The sequence below is a fragment of the Lycorma delicatula genome, chromosome 4 (genome assembly GCF_047948215.1).
Source record: "Lycorma delicatula isolate Av1 chromosome 4, ASM4794821v1, whole genome shotgun sequence".
Lineage (NCBI taxonomy): Eukaryota > Metazoa > Arthropoda > Insecta > Hemiptera > Fulgoridae > Lycorma > Lycorma delicatula.
Window position 1 is genome coordinate 194,743,660 of NC_134458.1, and position 20,172 is coordinate 194,763,831.

Genomic DNA, 20,172 nt, shown 5'->3' on the forward strand with positions numbered 1-20,172 from the left:
TAATTGTAATTTACTGTGTATTGGAGTGGTATTAAATGCTTGACTTTTCAATGTGGTTGGAGGTTAATAATTTGAGTATCATGGTCAACCGTTTGTATTTTAATTCTAATAACACTTCAATATTGTCCTAAGCCAATTGTTCTTCTAATTAAGAATATATCCTGGTCTGGCAATTAATAGATTTAACAATCTACAAGTAAGCTCATTACACAAAAATGCAGTTGCCTATGAGTCCCAAATAAAAAAAAAGCTGGATTAGATGTCTGAGACTTCTACAGTATCATATGAATTCAATTCAATCAGTATCATATCAATTAATTCCAATTAACTGTTGAATATATTTTAATTCATTAAATTTCCAATAAAATAATTTCCCAAAAGAGTTTTAATAAAACAATATTAATTTCCCACTTCACCATTTTGGTGGTGGTGGTGATAAAAATTACTAATTAAAAAATTAGTTTTATTACCATAAAACTAATCTAAGAACCTGTTCTGATGTGATAACTATATAATGTAAAAAACCACTTTGAAATTGGTCCAGTAGTTTTTGAAGAAAATGGTAACAGATATACTCACACACACAACCTCTTACCCCAAATGCATATACTGTCCATGTTCCATCTTGGGTAAAGAATTGTTAACTTTTAAAGGTTATAATGATTTTTTAAAATTATTTGTTATATAAATTGAAAGAATAAATAATGACGGTCTTTTTTTATGTACGAGTAGATTTCTTTAATATGAATAAAGATCTCTCTCTAGTTACATTTATTTGAAATAAAATAAAAATCAGCTGTGGTAAACAGCTTTACATTTATAATGTATTGTTTTTCTTTTTAGATGAATAGATTTACTTCTAAATTTATATTTAATTTAAAAAATTTGCTCATTTATGTTTCCTTAAAAGTTATATACAAAATATCTACTTACTTTAATAATTCATGTAAGAGAGGAAAACAGTTATATATATATATATTTTTTAAATATAAAATTAAGTAGAACATGAATAATTTACCCCCTTTACTTTATTCCTTAAGTGCTCTTCAGATTATTTAATTACATTGAACTTTGAGATATTCAAGATAATATGGGGTGCAGCCTAAATATCCAAGACTCTAATCTTCTTGGCTTTGAATAGGTATGATGATTGAACATAATTGACAATTTCCACAGACATTCCAGCAGTAGTTCTTTTAACTCGTGAAACATCCTCCAGCACTTCCATAATACTCCAGCTATCATAAATAGAGTAGTTTTGCCAAAATCTTCTTTCCCTTTAATAAACAAATATTAATATTCGGATTAAAGAATCCTATAACTGTTACAACTATGTCACCTAACAAACAAATCACATCAAATTCACTATCATTGGGACAGCCTACATAATAATCAATCAGAGCTGTGCACAATATGGCAATGTCCTGCATTGTAGGCCAAAAGAGTTGAGGGGCAGATTAGTAAAATGTTTCTAGAGCCCAGAGAGTTAATGGATAGGATATCAATAAAAAAATTTCACAGAAATTGTGGTTTAAATTTTTCCTTCTATATGTAAATCATTTACTCCATGAAAAAACTACTGCCGGGATGCCGAAGCCGGCCCAGTTGACTTTAAACAATAAAAATGTAACCCTTTCTCTGCCTGAAGGGCTAGCAGAGCTGGCTCAGGCAGCTTGTTATAAAATATAAGATAGATGTGATTACAGTTAACACAAATTATTTAAAATACAAACGCATTAAATAGTGTTCAGGTAAACAAGTGAAGGTATTTCATGTAAAAATACCTACAAAATTCATAGTTTAGAAGACAATATTGAAAATTGTATGACCAAACACAGAATCTTTTTCAACATTCATTTTTATGTTGAATAGATGGAAAAAATCAATTTTTTTATAATTTGCAAATTACAGAAGCATAAATTTAAAATCCAAACCCCAGCTAATTCACAATAACTAAAACGTTTTAATGTTTAACATTTAAACATTTAACGTTTGTAAATCAACTAAAAAAAATAAAGAAAAACTCCTGTCATACTTGTCATAATTGAATTGGGGCCTAGCAAACGGCGAACAGTGAAATTTGGTGACGACTGCAATAGATGAGGCCGTGTACTTATAGTTCTTACAGGAAAGATCACGTCATACTCTAATCTCCCGAGAAATCATCAAATTTAAGGCAAAGTTTATTCAAACCGAACTTTGCCCAGACAAAGACTTTAAAGCCAGCAATGGCTAGTCGGAAGGATTTAAAATAAGGTATCGTTTACGCTGCCTATAGATTACATGAAAAAACTTTCTTCCAGTCCTAATGTTGTTGAGTCATTTCAAAATAAACTTTTCAAAAAATTGAAGAACTACAACTGATGGAAAACAAATTTATAACACAGATGAAAGTGGTTTGCTGTGGCCTCATAAAAATTTGCTCATCAAGCTGAAGCTTCGGCTCCAGGTTGAAAAATATCAAAAGAACATATTACATTTATTCCTTGTGCTAACTTTTCTGGTAATCATAAATTACAGCTTTTAGTAATAGGTAAAGCTAAAAATTCAAGGGTGTTTAAAAAAATTTTTATTGCTAGTGGAATATAGAAATCAGGTTAATGCTTGGATGAATGTTATGTTGACATACTTTACAAATGGTTTCACGGCGGTTTTGTGTTGTCTGTGAAAAGTTACATGAAATCCATAAATTTGGTAGAGAAAGTTCTGTTGTTAATTGATAATTGTTCAGGATATCTAGATGGTAAACAGTTGACTGTGAAACTGAAAAAAACCACTATGTTCTTGCCACCAAATTGCACAGCAATTTTATTACCATTGGATCAAAATGTGATCCAACAAATTAGAATTAAATACAGAAAAGACCTTTTCCAAGTTTTTCTCAAAATGATGACATAGTAGCGTGCTTAAAAAAAATTAACCTGAAAAATGTTGTGATTTCTCTTTTTGCTGCTTGGGATTCCATTGACAAGGCTTTAATTAAAGTGACGAGAACTGTTAACCTTAAACCAGAAGTAACAAAAGGAGATATTATGAACTGGATTAACATAGACACAAAATTATTTTTCCAACTTAAATTTGACAATGACATTATTGAAACAGTACGACAAGGGTAAGATGAAAATGATGAGGATAAAATTGAAATAGGAGTGAAGAACATAAAGCATGAAGAAGCAGTAAAATGTTTTAACATTTGTATTCAGTGGACAACAGAGAACAACATTCCACTACATAAACTACTTTCATTGGCTCAAATATGAAAAGATGCAGCAGAAATATCACTAACTTCAATGAAACAGACAAAAATCATTGACTTTTTAAAGAAACAATAATAAAATTAATTTTAAATATCAAAACAGTAATAAAAGCATTGTTTGTGTACTAAAAGAAAGAGTTTCAGTATTTATTTTGACTTCTAAAACTCGCCTTGATATACTATCCTGTATCTAATGCATGATATTCATAATTTGAACAGCCACAGACTTTTATTAGTTTGGTTTATCCAGGGGCTTCTGTAGTATTATTGAGAAATTTATCTACAGACTAATACTGTTTCTGTAAAAGAAAATCATTTAATTGTACTTAAAATAAATTATTAGGAAGATTTTCTCTGACCCAATAGGTCAACTGTCACTCTCGTTCTGTGGCATCTCACTGGCACTAGTAACAAACAGATTAGCTACTTGTCTATCAGGTCTCAGTGAGATAGTGAATTTCTGGTCTAGTAAAACTGTTTGAAGTCACCGCTTCCTATGTTGTGTATAAAACCTAATCGGTGACTAGCAAATTACTATAAAGCCAAGCCTCCTTCTGCTCATAAAATCTGATCTAAAATCTCAAGCCTTCATAAAGCACTAGTGAAAATTTCATCTTTTTTGTGTAAAATGGATATGAATGTAATTTTTATAATTCATAAAAGTTTTTTTTTTGTCTTCAGTCATTAGACTGATTTCATGCAGCTCTCCAAGATTCCCTATCTAGTGCTAGTCGTTTCATTTCAGTATACCCCTACATCCTACATCCCTAAAAATTTGTGTTACATATTCCAAACGTGGCCTGCCTACACAATTTTTTCCTTCTACCTGTCCTACCAATATTAAAGCGACTATTCCAGGATGCCTCAGTATGTGGCCTATAAGTTTGTCCCTTCTTTTAACTATACTTTTCTAAATGCTTCTTTCTTCATCTATTTGCCGCAGTACCTCTTCATTTGTCACTTTATCCACCCATCTGATTTTTAACATTCTCCTATAGCACCACATTTCAAAAGCTGCTAATCTTTTCTTCTCAGATACTCCGATCGTCCAAGCTTCACTTCCATATAAGGCGACACTCCAAACATATACTTTCAAAAATTTTTTCCTGACATTTAAATTAATTTTTGATGTAAACAAATTATATTTCTGACTGAAGGCTCGTTTCGTTTGTGCTTATCGGTATTTTATATCGCTCCTGCTTCGTCCATCTTTAGTAATTCTACTTCCCAAATAACAAAATTCTTCTACCTCCATAATCTTTTCTCCTCCTATTTTCACATTCAGTGGTCCATCTTTGTTATTTCTAATACATTTCATTATTTTCGTTTTGTTCCTGTTTATTTTCATGCGATAGTTCTTGTGTAGGACTTCATCTATGCCATTCATTGTTTCTTCTAAATCCTTTTTACTCTCGGCTAGAATTACTATATCGTCAGCAAATCGTAGCATCTTTATCTTTTCACCTTACTGTTACTATGAATCTAAATTGTTCTTTAACATCATTAACTGCTAGTTCCATGTAAAGATGAAAAAGTAACGGAGATAGGGAACATCCTTGTCAGACTCCCTTTCTTATTACGGCTTCTTTCTTATGTTCTTCAATTATTACTGTTGTTGTTTGGTTCCTGTAAATGTAAGCAATTGTTCTTCTATCTCTGTATTTGAGCCCTAATTTTTTAAAAATGCTGAACATTTTATTCCAGTCTACGTTATCGAATGCCTTTTCTAGGTCTATGTATGCCTTTTCTAAACGCCAAGTATGTTGGTTTGTTTTTCTTTAATCTTCCTTCTATTATTAATCTGAGGCCTAAAATTGCTTCCCTTGTCCCTATACTTTTCCTGAAAACAAATTGGTCTTCTCCTAATACTTCTTCCACTCTCCTCTCAATTCTTCTGTATAGAATTCTAGTTAATATTTTTTATGCATGACTAGTTAAACTAATTGTTCTGTATTCTTCACATTTATCTTCCCCTGCTTTCTTTGGTATCATGACTATAACACTTTTTTTGAAGTCTGACGGAAATTCCCCTTTTTCATCAATATTACACACTAGTTTGTATAATCTATCAATCGCTTCCTCACCTGCACTGCGCAGTAATTCTACAGATATTCCGTCTATTCCAGGAGCCTTTCTGCCATTTAAATCGTTTAATGCTCTCTTAAATTCAGATCTCAGTATCGTTTCTCCCATTTCATCCTCCTCAACTTCCTCTTCTTCTTCTATAACACCATTTTCTAATTCATTTCCTCCGTATAATTCTTCAATATATTCCACCCATCTATCGACTTTACCTTTCGTATTATATATTGGTGTACCATCTTTGTTTAACACATTATTAGATTTTAATTTATATACCACAAAAGTTTCCTTAACTTTCCTGTATGCTCCGTCTATTTTACCACTGATCACTTCTCTTTTCACTTCTAAACATTTTTCTGTAATCCACTCTTCTTTCGCTAGTTTCCACTTCCTGTTTATAGTATTTCTTAATTGTCAATCGTTCCTTGTACTTTCTTCATCACTAGCATTCTTATATTTTCTACGTTCATCTATAAGCTGCAATATATCATCTGAAATCCAAGGTTTTCTACCAGTTCTCTTTGTTTCGCCTATGTTTGCTTCTCATGATTTAAGAATTTCCTTTTAACATTCTCCCATTATTCTTCTACATTTTCTTTCTACCTCATCTGTTTATCTGTTTTACTCAGATCTCTTGCGATGTCCTCCTCAAAAATCTTCTTTACCTCCTCTTCCTCAAGCTTCTCTAAATTTCACTGATTAATCTGACACCTTTTCTTCAGGATTTTAAACCCCAATCTACATTTCATTATCACTAAATTATGGTCACTATCAATGTCTGCTCCAGTGTAAGTTTTGCAGTCAACGAGTTGATTTCTAAATCTTTGCTTAACCATGATATAATCTATCTGATACCTTGCAGTATCGCCTGGCTTTTTCCAAGTGTATATTCTTCTATTATGATTTTTAAATTGGCAATTACTAAATTATACTTCGTGCAAAACTCTATAAGTCGGTCCCCTCTTTCATTCCTTTTGCCCAGCCCGTATTCACCCTCTATATTTCCTTCCTTGCCTTTTCCAATGCTTGCATTCCAATCTCCAACTATTATTAAATTTTCATCTCCTTTTACGTGTTTAATTGCTTCATCAATCTCTTCGTATACACACTCTACCTCATCATCATCATGGGCGCTTGTAGGCATATAGACGTTAACAATCGTTGTCGGTTTAGGTTTTGATTTTATCCTTATTACAATGATTCTAAAAAAGTATATAAATATATATTCTTTTTTGCCTCCCGAACCTCCGTAAGGTAATACTTCAGAGGATGATGTAAATAATGAATTGTAGTCTTGTATACAGTGTCAGGTTGACCATTCCAGAGATATGTGGTTAATTGAAACCAACCACTAAAGAACATCAGTATCCACAATCTAATATTCAAATCTGTATAAAAGTAATTGCCTTTACTAGTATTTGAACCTTAGAACTCTCAACTTCAAAATCAGCTGATTCGTGATGACGAGTTCACCATTAGACCAACATGGTGGGTTCATAAAAAAAAATTCGAGCAAACAAAGATAAATAACATTTTATTAAGTTCTGGAGTAAAATATTGAAAAAAAATCTTTTTTTAAACTATTTTGTAATAATTATATAAATTTTAAATGATATCAAAATTTATGATAGGTAGTTCTTAACATTTTAAAGTTTTATTATAATAAGTAGACAAGTTGTGCCATCCTCTGTGGTGTGAGTGATAGCATCTTGGCCTTTCATTCGGAGGTCCCAGGTTTGAATCCTGGTCAGGCATGGCAATTTCACATGCTAAAAAAATGTCATTCATCTCATTATCTGAAGCAACAGCTAACAGTGTTCCCAGAGGTTAACAAAAAAAAGGAAGAAAAACGTAGACCCTGTAACCGTTCACAATATTACATTATTGTAAAACAATTTACCATTTCAGGTAATTTTTACTTGGATGTAAGAAGCACATTATTAATCAGTAATTTTGCATTGAACACTTCAGTTGCATGAAAAAATAAGTTTTTCTTCCTGAAGACACTAAAGTGCATCTATGTAATAGGTTAGGACATATTACAGAAAAACTCTGCAATATGTGATAATGAATAAGAAAATGATGTATCAAATTATGTGATTGTGAACTGATTGTCTACATCTTAATTGAAGGGTAACTAACTAAATGAATCTGCTAAAAAGAAATTTATTTAAAGATGAATACTAACTTACCTGGCAACAATACCTTGTACAATGTATTTTCCACTGTATTGGGTGTCTGAGTATAATATTTCAATAACTAAATTTGATGGAATATTTTCACAAATACCTAATGTCGTATCAAACACTATATCTTCTGTAGTATTAGTATTATTAATGATATTACTTTGATTTATAACTAGTTTAGTAATTATCAATTTATCTCTGAAAAAAAAAAATCATTCATATTAACAAGATAAAGAGACTGATTGTACATTATTTTATATAAACTAAAAACAAAATGTATTAAATTTATACAAATTTTATCAATTAAACTGGATATTTTCTCTTTTTCAAGAATTTAGTTGTCCATGAAGATCAGGGATGAAAATTACACAAAATAATAAATCCATTTAAAAAAAATCATTGACAGATTGGTTCCTATGATTAGAAGTGTTTAAAGTCTCCAGATACAGATATTTGGTATAGCTTTCTTGATCTGAGGTATTTAAAGTTTCCAGATATTTAGTGCAACTTTATTGATTTGAGATCTTTAACTAGATACATCAATTGTTTATGCAATGAGTGTACAGATCCAGAGAGTATCAAGACAAGATATATTATTAATTACAATCTAATATAAGAATGTGGAAGTCAGTAGTAAGATCAAAAAACCATAAATAAGAGTGTTAGAATATAATTGGTTCAACAAGGCTTCAAGCTATCAACCTCATGCACAGAAAGAATAAAATTAACCATATGTGCCGCTCCAACACACAAGAAAAATACAATTAACCGAATCAAATTTAAATTGTATTAATTAGAATTGTGAAATTTTTACTGGTATCATCTTAGATTTTATGTGTCACTCCATGTAGCATATTACTGTTATTAGTTCTGATTAGGTAGTCCTTAGTGTTATGATGTGACATTATTTAATGAATATTTAGAACTTAGAGTTATATTTTAGTCTTATATTTGTGATTAGTTTCTTGTGGTACTACGTTTGTTATTTGGATATGTGGTTAGAGGGAGTGGAATCTTGAGAACTGCACTGGAAGGGTAAATAGAAGGGGAAAGTAAAGATTGGTCTAGTGGTGAACTCATCATCACAAATCAGTTGATTTCAAAATTAAAAGTTCTAAAGTTCAAATCCTAGTAAAAGCAGTTACTTTTATACAGATTTGAACACTAGATCATGGATACCAATGTTCCTTAGTGGTTTGGTTTCAGTCAACCAACATCTCTGGAATGGTCAACCTGAGACTGCACAAGACTACACTTCATTTATATTCATTCATATTATCCTCTGAAGTAATACCTTTCAGTGGTTCCGGAGACTACAACAGAAAAAAAAAGAAAAAGAAAGAGAGAGTAAGTGAGGAAAAGGGATTAACTTAATAGGTAAGGTGAAGATTGGAAACTACAAAGGGACAAAGGAGAAGGCTTAGGAAATAAAGTGGAGACAGCAGTGGTGTAAGGGATCTGCCATCAGGTAGAATACCAGATGATTAATCTCTATGAACCCACTGGGTTGGTCTAGTGATGAACTCCTCATCGCAAATCAGCTAATTTCAAAGTTGAGAATTCTAAAATACAAATCCTAGTAAAGGCAGTTACTTTTATGTGGATTTGAATACTAGATAGTGGATACCGGTGTTCTTAGGTGGTTGGTCGATTTGAGACTGTACAATACTACACTTCATTTACACTCATACACATCATCCTCTGAAGTAATACCTTTCAGTGGTTGTACAGGCTATACAGAAATAAGAAGAAAAGAAGAATCTCTATGAGTAAATTCAGAGTTTCTGTTACAAATTCATTTTTTATTTATTGTTTATAACTGTTTAAGATGTGGTCAAAAACATTATCCAAAGTGTGGTATTCATACACTTTCCCTTTCATCTATCTGATTAAAAATCTCTTAAATTTTCAATAACAGCAACATATTTCTTAAGGATTATGCAGACCACAATTTCTTTTAAACCTTTTATCACACAAAAAGTAACTTCTTCAAAATATACAACTTTTATATTAATCCCTAAAAGAAATGTTTTGTTTAACCATTGTACAAAAGTAATAATGTTTTATTTATAAAAAGTAAAAACTATAATGGTTTTAGGTAACCTGAAAAATCAACAGTTCCTTCTAAAAATGACAAAACCATTCTTAAAAATAACCAACATCCCATGTCAGGTTTATTATGAAATGTGAGCATTGAAATAGTTTCTCATTAACTTATTCACTGAGATGAATGTAAAGTTGCACATCAGAACACAAAGCCCACAGAAATACTAGATTGATATGTTACCCTACAAATAACTAAATCTACTCATTTCTGGATACACAGTGTGTATCTGTCTCTTTTTTCTGTTTATCCTCCGGAACCACAGTAAGATATTACTTCTGAGGATGATATGTGGACGATCATAACATAAATGTCTAAGTGGACTGTATAGGTGTGGTAATTAATCACTGGATGCGTGAATCAACTAATATTTAATTTAAAAACAATAACAATACATTATTAATACAAAAATATACTTCAAAGACAACACAAAACTAATTGTAGGTATGCATTACAACTTTGATATGACCTGTTAAAGGGAAATGCGACGTCCATCAGATGCATACACTTCAACCTCCTCTTGCCGAGTGTTCCAACTCGCCAGCCGCTCGCAATAGAGCGCGCTGGACCCAGACAGGCAGAACATCAACCAATATGTATGAATGTAAATGAACTGCAGTCTTGTACAGTCTCAGGTTGACCATTCGTGAGATGTGTGGTAAATTGAAATCCAACCACCAAAGAACATTGGTATCCATGATCTAGTATTAAAATCCGTATAAAAGTAACTGTCTTTACTAGGATTTGAACCTAAGGACTCTCAACTTCAAAATCAGCTGATTTGCAATGATGAGTTCATCATTTCACCAACCTGGTGGATTAGAGTAGGAGACCTGGCATTAGCTAGTTAGCACAGCAGTCAGAAATTAGTTATTTTGATATTCTCTCAACACAAAACAACTCTGTTTTAATAAAAACAATAATTGTTTTAAAAATTTTCATATTCTGTAAAAATTTATGCAAGCTATTTGTGATTTGTTTTGTAAATATTGGTTTTTACTCTATCAATTACTTAGACCAACTTCTTAAAACATGTAGAAGAAAATGTTCAACAATTTTAAATATTTTAAAAATAATAAAAAAATCCATAAACTAAAACTATGCGGGTTAAAAAATTTTATACAAATGTGTTGTAAAACTGTGATATTCATTGATAAGTGCACTATTATTAAGATTAATTTTGTAAATAAGTTAGGCCTAATATATTACTTCTTTGAAAAAGTTTAAAATAAGTGATTAGCTTATTATTTAATTTTGTTTATTCACAATCTAAGTTTTTTTAACATTGTACATTTAATTTTTAATTTATCTACTATACTTCAGACTCGAACTGAGATATTCACATCGTGAAGTACCGTAAATGGAACAAATAAATTTAGCATATTTCAGGCATATAGCATGATGTTCTAGTTTTAGAAAAATTCATTTTTTGGGTTTTTTATGGGTAAAATATTGAAATAAATTTTTTAATTATTATTTTTTTTGCAGCTATATTATACATATAGAATTTGAAAAAAAATTTCTTTAATTATAAAATATCATGCAGTGAAAGATTAATGGCAAGAAAAACCACAAGAGTCTAACATAAGATGGTAAAAATCCGAAAATGGCTCTCCACAATCTCAACAAGATCCCCAAAACTCCAATGTTTCATGATTAGTATAGGAATTAACTAGTCATTGGTGATATCAAGCAACCTCAGATTATTTAATTGATTTATGAATTATTTGATTTATAATTCATGGAAAGGGTCTCTAACCTTTTTTACTAATCATTTAATTCACTACATCATTAGAACACATGTATAATAATTATAATTAAGTCTATGTTTATTCATATACATCCCTCTACGACATCACTTTCAATAATCTTGATCCTTTTTTTACAGGTAGATAATTAGAATTAGGTCAGTCACTACATCAGGTCAGCTAGAAATGCTAAGAGCCAAAAGCCAATAGATCACCTGCTTCACTAACGTAACTTGTTAAGGTAGTAACTGATTACCCAGAGAAGTGTTTCTTATTCAGAACCTCAACAAAGAAGTTAGAGCCCTGCTGATGAGTAGGAGACATTAGAATGATATTACAAATGGAACCAGGGTGGTGGCTGAAAAGTATAGTATGTAGGAAGAAGGAAGGAGACAATCAATTCTCAGAGACACTGTCGGTTGAAAAACAAAGGTTTTCTACTGGCTGTGGCGCACATTGGGTAAGGCAAGCATGTTGAGCCTCCTACAATCTACATTATTAACAAAATAGACTAGACAAAATTCTAAAATGGTTGAAATAAAATCTTTATTGCACTTAACATCTAAATTTACAAAATAAAACTTTCTTAGGAGTGATTATTTAAGTGTATTTCAGGAGAAAGTGATTACATTGATAACTGATAAAAGTTATAAGGCCATAATATTATAAAACTTACCTCAATAAGGGAATCGCAGATTGATTCAAGGAATCTCCACCAGGAAAAATTGAAACAGTATTTATAAGACTTTCTTGCTTTTCCATAATGAGTTCTCTGGTAACAAAAACAATCATTGTAAATAAAAGATTTCTAAACATGGTTTCCTCAAATAAAATTGTATTTATTTATGATGTCTAAAGAGATCAATCTTTGGAAATTCCAAATTTCACCTGGACATTGACTTATAAGGAGCTTTACTTACAATAGGTTAATCTAGTATTTTGATAAGTTATTTTTACTTACTTCAATGCACAAGTATGTATTAGCTGTTTTAATTATTATTTTAGAATTAATAATTAAACAACACAACTATTATTAAGAATTATCATAGTTATTTTGAACTTCGTAGGAATTGAAAGATTTTTCTAATTATAGGAGCTGGGCATGATCCAAGACTTTAATGAAGTGTGTGTGGACCAGGTCAAAGAATTTGGTTCATATCTTATTACATTAAAATTGAATAAATATCTATAATTTTCTCATTTTGTAAAACTGTAATTTTAATTCAAAGAAAAAATAGAGAGAGATTCAATTTATTGTTTGCAACAATAAAATGAGACTGATGAGATAAAAATTTTTACTTATGTTTTTAGTCAGCTGTAGTGTAATTTCTTTCAAAAGTAGTTCCGTTCTGCTTGTACATAGTTACTTCACTGCTTCTGCCACTGCTGGTAACATTTCTGGAATGTTGTCTAAGACCCTTGTTACAGCGTTTTGGACATATTATGTTTTTTGAAAATGGTTTCTTTACCACCACTTTGACTCTTCGTAATAAAAAAAGGCTACTCGAAGCGAAATCTGGTGAATAAGGTGGCTATGGTACTACTGAAATACGTTTTGAGATTAAAAAATCCTGTACAGATATGCAACATGAGATGGCGCATTATCGTGATGAAAAATCCAACTCGTACTAGTTCAGATCACTTTCAGACACTTTTCCGTGCATCTCTCTGTTGCTCTGTGCGATTTTTCGGGACCATTTTCGCATGCCAGAATCATGTGATATTATTTGGCGAACAGTTTCTCGATTGAAGTTCACTTCTGCAATCATTTTCATAATCTTCAATCGGATCGTACGATTTCACGCACCCTGGCCGTCTTTCCGTATTATTTGACGCCTATCCGTGAGGTTGATGGTCCTCCACTCCTGTCTTCGTTTTCAACATTGAATCTGCCTTCACAAAACATTTTATGCGAACGAAAAATTTGAGTTCTTGACATAACCTTATTTCTAAAAGCCTTCTGAAGCTTACCATAAGTTGTCATCGCATTCTCACAGAGTTTTACACAAAGAGAAATGGTATAGCGCTGCGCAATATTTCGCGATTCCGTTTCTGTGACAAGAGACCAAAACATATGTTCACTAATAACATCACTACTCATAACTGAGTGGTTGTACTAGTCATGGGAGTAGTTCGATTAAAATTAGTCTACTAATTTAACGACACATAAATATTAGTCGACTGATTTTGAAAATTAGTCATTGCTTAGGATTAACACACACTAACAATAAAAGTCGATCGAATAAAACTGCTTATGCATTGAATTACAAATTAGTCGAAAACATTATTAACTGCTATAGAAAGTTGAAACACTTGTTTAAGTTTCATTCCATACCAAACGTATCTAGCGACAGCCCACCACGCTGACTCCACCTCTCCACCACTTACAGTCACCTCCACCTCCAAACGTTTAATTTAAATACACTAGCATTGAACAATACTTTCCAGCGTTCAAGCCCTAAAAAAGGCAGTTACTTTTATACGGATTTGAATACTAGATCGTGGATACCGATGTTCTTTGGCGGTTGGGTTTCAATTAACCACGCATCTCAGGAATGGTCGAACTGAGACTGTACTAGACTACACTTCATTTTCACTCCTACTTATCATTCTCATTCATACTCTCAAGTAATACGTGAACGGTAATTTCCGGAGGCTAAACAAGGAAAAAAGCTAAACAAGGAAAAAATACTGCGTAAGCAAGTACGCTAATTAAAAAAAATATCTTTCAATATGCCATGCCACCATAAAATATCACCATTATACCTAATTTCACAGAATGAGGTACGTATATGCACCGGTACTTAAACTCTGCGATACGTTTGTATTTCGAAAATATTCTAAACGCAGTCAGGCATTTGATTTAAATAAAACTGTACTTCTAGATAGCAAATTCTCAGTGTTTATAAATACTGTATATTTACAGTTAAATTAACACATATTTATTATTCACCTGTTAATTTACTTGCTAATTTTGACATTTTTCCGTTGCTGACTTTTTCCATTAATGACGGTAACACACACTTTTATTAAACACATGTTTTAATAATAAATTATAGTCTACTAATGAGGCAGTACTAAATTAAAAAATCAATATTTATACTGTATTTAAATTTTCTAACTTATAGCACATCTTTTACATTTAGCTAAAAACGTACGGCGCCGTACTTAAACCAAATAAATAATAATATGAAAGAATAGTATGCATACTACTAAAATAAAAAGAAAAGGATAAATAATATTAAAAATGCAAGAAGTAACATAAAAAAATTAGCTATTAGATAAATTACCATAAAACAGGTGTTTCTGGAGTAATCTGTTTCTAAGCATTTTATTTAAAAAAAAACTGGCATGTCAGCATTTTTTGGTTTCAGCCTGCTTTGGAGAAAACTCTTCGGACGGTACAGAAGTCCCAGGAATGTAAATATTTTGTAGCTATCAACTGTGGGAAACTCGTTTTATATTTCATCCAAAATGTTATACAACTCGCGAGCCTGTTCTCATACGGTTGCTCAAAATATTGCCTCAGAGTAATTAAAGAGCTGGTAGAAGATTTCACACTTTTTGAAATTTCTTGACTTTACTAAAGTATTTCATAAATCCGATGTCTTTTAATGTTTATTGGGATTTTTTCCATCCAGTTCTTCAGATGTTGTTCTTTGATTTTAGTAAGAAAGACAATTCATTTGTCAAAGAATCTACCTTATTTTAAGTTGCTGTCATTCCTAAAAGAAGCTTTTTTGAACCGGGGATCTAGAAGTGTGGATGCAATAATTTTATTTTTTTCCACGTTTCCCAAGCGGTTGCTAATCCCAGAAAATAAACCATTTTTTAATTTTTTGCATAAGAAAAAAGTCACAGTTTTCTGATTAACTCTATGCAGAATTCCTGTAGCAAAGAACGATTTTTTGATAAGGTGGGATAATTTTCGGCAGATATTTCTATTATCACAAGCTCGAATGTTTTTAAGTAAATTTACACATTCGGTTAACATATCCCATTGAACATTTGTTATAGGGTTCATTGAACATAGCCGACACGGGTTTCCTCAGTTCTGTTAACCTTTTAAATATATCAGCGTTGAATTCCACCCTATAACAACGTCAGCTTTTAATTTTAATTCTCTTTTCCCCACTTGTGCTGTACCAGTCTTAATTTATCAGCTGCAACTACACTATGTACGAAATGCGATGCAATATTTGTACATGTTTTAATTAAATATAGTAGCCCATCTCATTGTGAAATCACATCATTTACTACTACGTTAAGCTCCTCACGGAATGTTAGAGAAACGTAAGGTTTTTACGGCACATTTCATATTAGCGCTCCCATCCGAAATCACTGCAAGGAAAACCTCTTTCAATTTTTCAGCCAAATACTGTCCGGTATGATTTTTTTACAACGTTTTTGTACATAAAATGAAGGATATTAACTCAGACCGTCCTAGTTCAAAAAAACGATTAGTTACGGTCAGAAAAGAAACCGTACTTTTTGATGTCCAAGCGTCCGTTGTTATAGAAATATAAAATATGTTTTTAACCAATGATTTTGAATTTTATAAATGTTTGGCATAAGAGAATTCATTCACTTTTTTTTTGTTCGGTAAGGTGTAGCGCAGCTTGAGTTTTTATAACAATTTTTTAAACCCTTCACCTTCTACAACAGATAAGAGCTGTAAATCTTTGAAAATCATTTATGCCGCTAAATTATCAATTTTATTAACCTTCTTTACAGACAAATCTTTAGATTTGTATTTCAGAAACGACTGGGTTAAATATTTAGAAAGTATTGAAGATAACACAGATAACGGAAGTTGATATGAATGCAATGGACTGATTATCCTCTCTATTTGCAATCTTTGAACGATTTTCTGACAGCTCGGCTCTCCCGTGGAATCGAAACATTCAGTTATTTCAAAATTAGCTTCAGTATGTGGTGGTACAATCTCAGTTTTGTAAACACCTACGTGTTTTCGTTTTAGGTGTTCTCTTAAATTTCAGGTGTTATTCGATATTTTGGGTTTTTTTACATACTTTACATATTGTTGTTTTTGGAAAATTGTTTTCAAAATAATTTCAAATACCGCATAGTTTATTCATCTTAAAAAAAAAAACTAACGGAACGGCCAGCAACTCGTAAAAATCTTTAACGGGGCAGAAGAACTAATTTATAATTACGAGAATAAAATATTTTATTTATGTACCAGACCAAATACACTGCACCAAAGAATAGTTGCAAAATAATAAATGGTTTAATAAATAATAAATAGTTTTTAAATAATCACAGAAAATTATTACTGCCCAGCAAATACAAAGAGCAGAAATTATAATTAAATACACCGCGTTTCTCAACTTTCAGTATATGCGACCCAATTTTCATTCATAATTTTCATCGCACTCCCCTCTCATACAATAACAATGTATACAATAATAATGTATTTTGACGGTAAAGCTACACTACGTCCTTTATTACAAACCTTACAAATTACCAAGAATAAGTAAATTTATTTATATTTGGCAACACCAACACCGATCCGCTGCATTTGCAAAACCAGAATTGATGCCTCTCTATTGCTCTCTTTCTTATGTCCACCATATCGGACATTCTCGCGGCTTCGCGAGAAGTTCCAATTTGTCTCGAACATTCTGAAACGTCTGCGGAAACGTGTATAAATGCTGCACCTCGTTCAATTCCAGTTAGTCTCAGCCGAGTCGATCTTTCTATCGCTATCGAATCTACCGTGAATGTGTATGTTGTAATTTGCGTATTAATTGCGATTCACGGTATTAAATATTCACGGCAGTAGATTTATATGTCTCGCAGATATTATTTCTTCCGTTCAAAAAACAAAAATTCTTGTAATATCATTAAAACTGTTTTTAACAAAATGATACTGATATCAAAACAGGAAAGACACTACATTTTTATTATAAAAATCTGTTATTAATTTAGAATTTTCTTTAAAAAAAAAAAACATGTTAAATATATGTAATAGACAATAATAAACGATTACAAACAATGTTTACGCGTTCCATATAATAAGCAAAAAATAGAAGATTTTGTTAAAATACTCTTATCGGCTCGAATTCATTTGTTAACCAACGAATAATTAAGTATTGTATTATTTCTGTAAGTGTGATATGTATTATATATAAATGAAATCGGGCCGGTAAGAGTTTGGTAACAAATTTTTCTCTTTTTTTCTTATTGTATGGAACGCTTAAATGTTGTTTGTTATCGATTATTGTATATCTATTGTCTATTGCATATATTTAACTTTTTTTCTTTTTTTTTTTAAATTCTAAATTAATAACAAATTTTGATAATAGAAATGTAATGTCTTACCATTTTTGGTATCGGTGTCATTTTGTTAAAAACAGTTTTATTTGTATTAGAGAATTTTTTTTCTGAGCGGAAGAAATGATATCTGCGAGACTTTTACCGTACAGTTTACAATTCATTGTAATTTTTTTGGATATCACTGCGTTTTGTTAGATTATTCTTTTATTTATTTTTTTTTTTTAATGAATTATTGATTGTTATCTTATGAATTTATTATTAAAATTTATTGCTTTTCTAGAACAAACAAATATACGTTTTTTGAATTTCTCAGCCAATTTATTTTGTTGATAGTCATTCACTTCATACCATATTTTTCCTTTTTTAATAAAACTGGTATAATGACCTTCACGAATCGAAATCCGTGTGTAATATTGCACTTAATTACTTTATAGGTGTAGCCCTTGATTTTTATCGTATCCTTGGACTCACTTTTTATATTCTTATTACTAAATGAACTTTTTTTTTATTTCTCCATCTGTTAGTTCAAATAGTTCTAATTGTAGAATAACAATTTTAGCAATCGAATTTATTTCTGTTTTATGTAACAAATCTTTGTTTCCACATTTGCAACACTTTCCTACTGTTCGTGTTTTTTTGTGTTTTATTAGCAGCTATAATCTCTTGCAAACTAATATTTTATTTCTTTTTAATGAAGTGATGGGAATTAAAAAAATTGTTTCATCTTCAATACGTTCATTTACATAACATCATTTACGATTAATGCAAGCGATTAATACATATCATCCTCATTCATCCTCTGAAGTAATAAATGACGGTGATTCTCGGAAGCTAAACAGGAAGACAAAAAAACCTTCCTTTGAAAAAGTTTGATCTGGAAGAAAGGACCAATGGAATCACTAATAATTATTATATTTGTTTTTAATTTAGTATAGATAAGTTAATTATTAAATGCATTGTGCAGTACCGATACAATCCTATTTATAAGTGTATTATATCAGTGTAAATGTGTATTTTATTATTTATTATGTCAGAATGTATTTTGTTTTGCTTTCCTTTCAGTAAATTAATAAGTTTTTTAATAATATTTTCTTCAATATGTTCGCGCCCCCATTTAGTGTTATCACGCCCCCTAGCGGGGCACACCGCTCAGGTTGAGAAACACTGCCGTACAGTATAAGATAGGTTGCACTAAATAAGACGATACGTCTTTTAATTTACGTGAGGTGGAATATTAGTAATGGGAGGGAAGATTCAATTTTTTAATTAATTGCACAATGAAGAACAAAGCCGGCGACATCTGAGTGGCGTATGGGTGCGGCTTGTTTATTATTATTTTCTTTTCCGACTAACATCAGTCGAAGAATTATGTATTCGAATAATGTCTTGTATTTACATTGGTTGCGTGTCCACTCCACTTGAACAAGCGGTCCGACTAATATTAATCGAAGTAGTCGATTATAGAAATTAATCTCTGACTAATTAGTCGATTAAAGAAATTAATCGATAGTCTCATGCGTAACTAAGAGGTTGTACGAATATGCCGCCAAGGACTATATTAGTGGCAGGAAGAGCAAGGTCAAAGATGGACTGTGAAAGCAAAGTGTGACAACCCGCAGGGTGCCATATTTTTTTCATCAGTCTCATTATTTTATCGTTAAACTTTATTATATACTAGCTGTACCCGTCACGCTTCGCTGTGGCACATTGTGGTTGCATGGATGAGAAATGAGAAACAAAACAAAGCATACGTTTCATAGAAGTTTAATTTTGCAATACTTGTGGATATTCAATATTTTTTGTTTTTCCACTGTTTGCGTAGATATAAAGGCTATCTGGTTTGCCGACACGGGAACACGCAACATACAGTTGCCCATGTGATAAGCAATCCGCATCTAAATCCTAAACTACACAATTCTAAAGATTGACCTTGAGCTTTATAGATTGTGATTGCAAATGCCAATCGAATTGGGAATTGCAATCTTTTAAATTAAAATGGTGTATCGGTTGGGATCATGGGTATTCGAGGAATGAGGACATCTTCACCTTTGAAAGGCCCCGTTAAAATCGTTGCTTCCACTACGTTATTCATCAATTTCTTAACTGCAAGTCGCGTGCCGTTGCAGAGTTTTGGCCGATTAATATTCCGCAACAGGATAATTGACATTTTTTGATTGAACCGTTGCTAGAATCAATCTAATGAGGAATGTTTTCCCAGTTCCTCCTGGCACATCCAAGAAGAAGGTCTCCCCAACTCCGTCATTTATCATTTGCATTATGCGATCATAAATGCCTTTCTGTTCACGCGTTAATTTGGGAATGTTTGATTGAACATATTACTGAAGATCACCAATGCTGTAACACTGTTCACGGCGTAAATCCACATCAAATGAAGCGATCGCAGCTTGGGTGGCTGCTGGCATTCCCAATTGACTAAGAACTTTATTTGCAATAGCTAAGCACTTGTCTTCAATATTTATCAATGCTTCGTTGTAA

At 31.7% G+C, this 20,172-nt stretch overlaps 1 protein-coding gene across 6 annotated transcripts in view; it reads right to left on the minus strand.

Annotated features, from left to right (window-relative positions):
• Positions 1-20,172, minus strand: part of LOC142323005 (uncharacterized) — a 381,529-nt gene that overhangs the window by 21,369 nt on the left and 339,988 nt on the right. For all 6 annotated transcript variants that reach the window (XM_075362100.1, XM_075362099.1, XM_075362102.1 and 3 more), the window contains 2 exons: positions 12,053-12,148; positions 7,531-7,722 (listed from right to left, as the gene is read on the minus strand). In XM_075362100.1, the coding sequence (XP_075218215.1) occupies positions 7,531-7,722; positions 12,053-12,138 (278 nt within the window). In that variant the 5' untranslated portion in view covers positions 12,139-12,148. The remainder of the gene's footprint in view (positions 1-7,530; positions 7,723-12,052; positions 12,149-20,172) is intronic.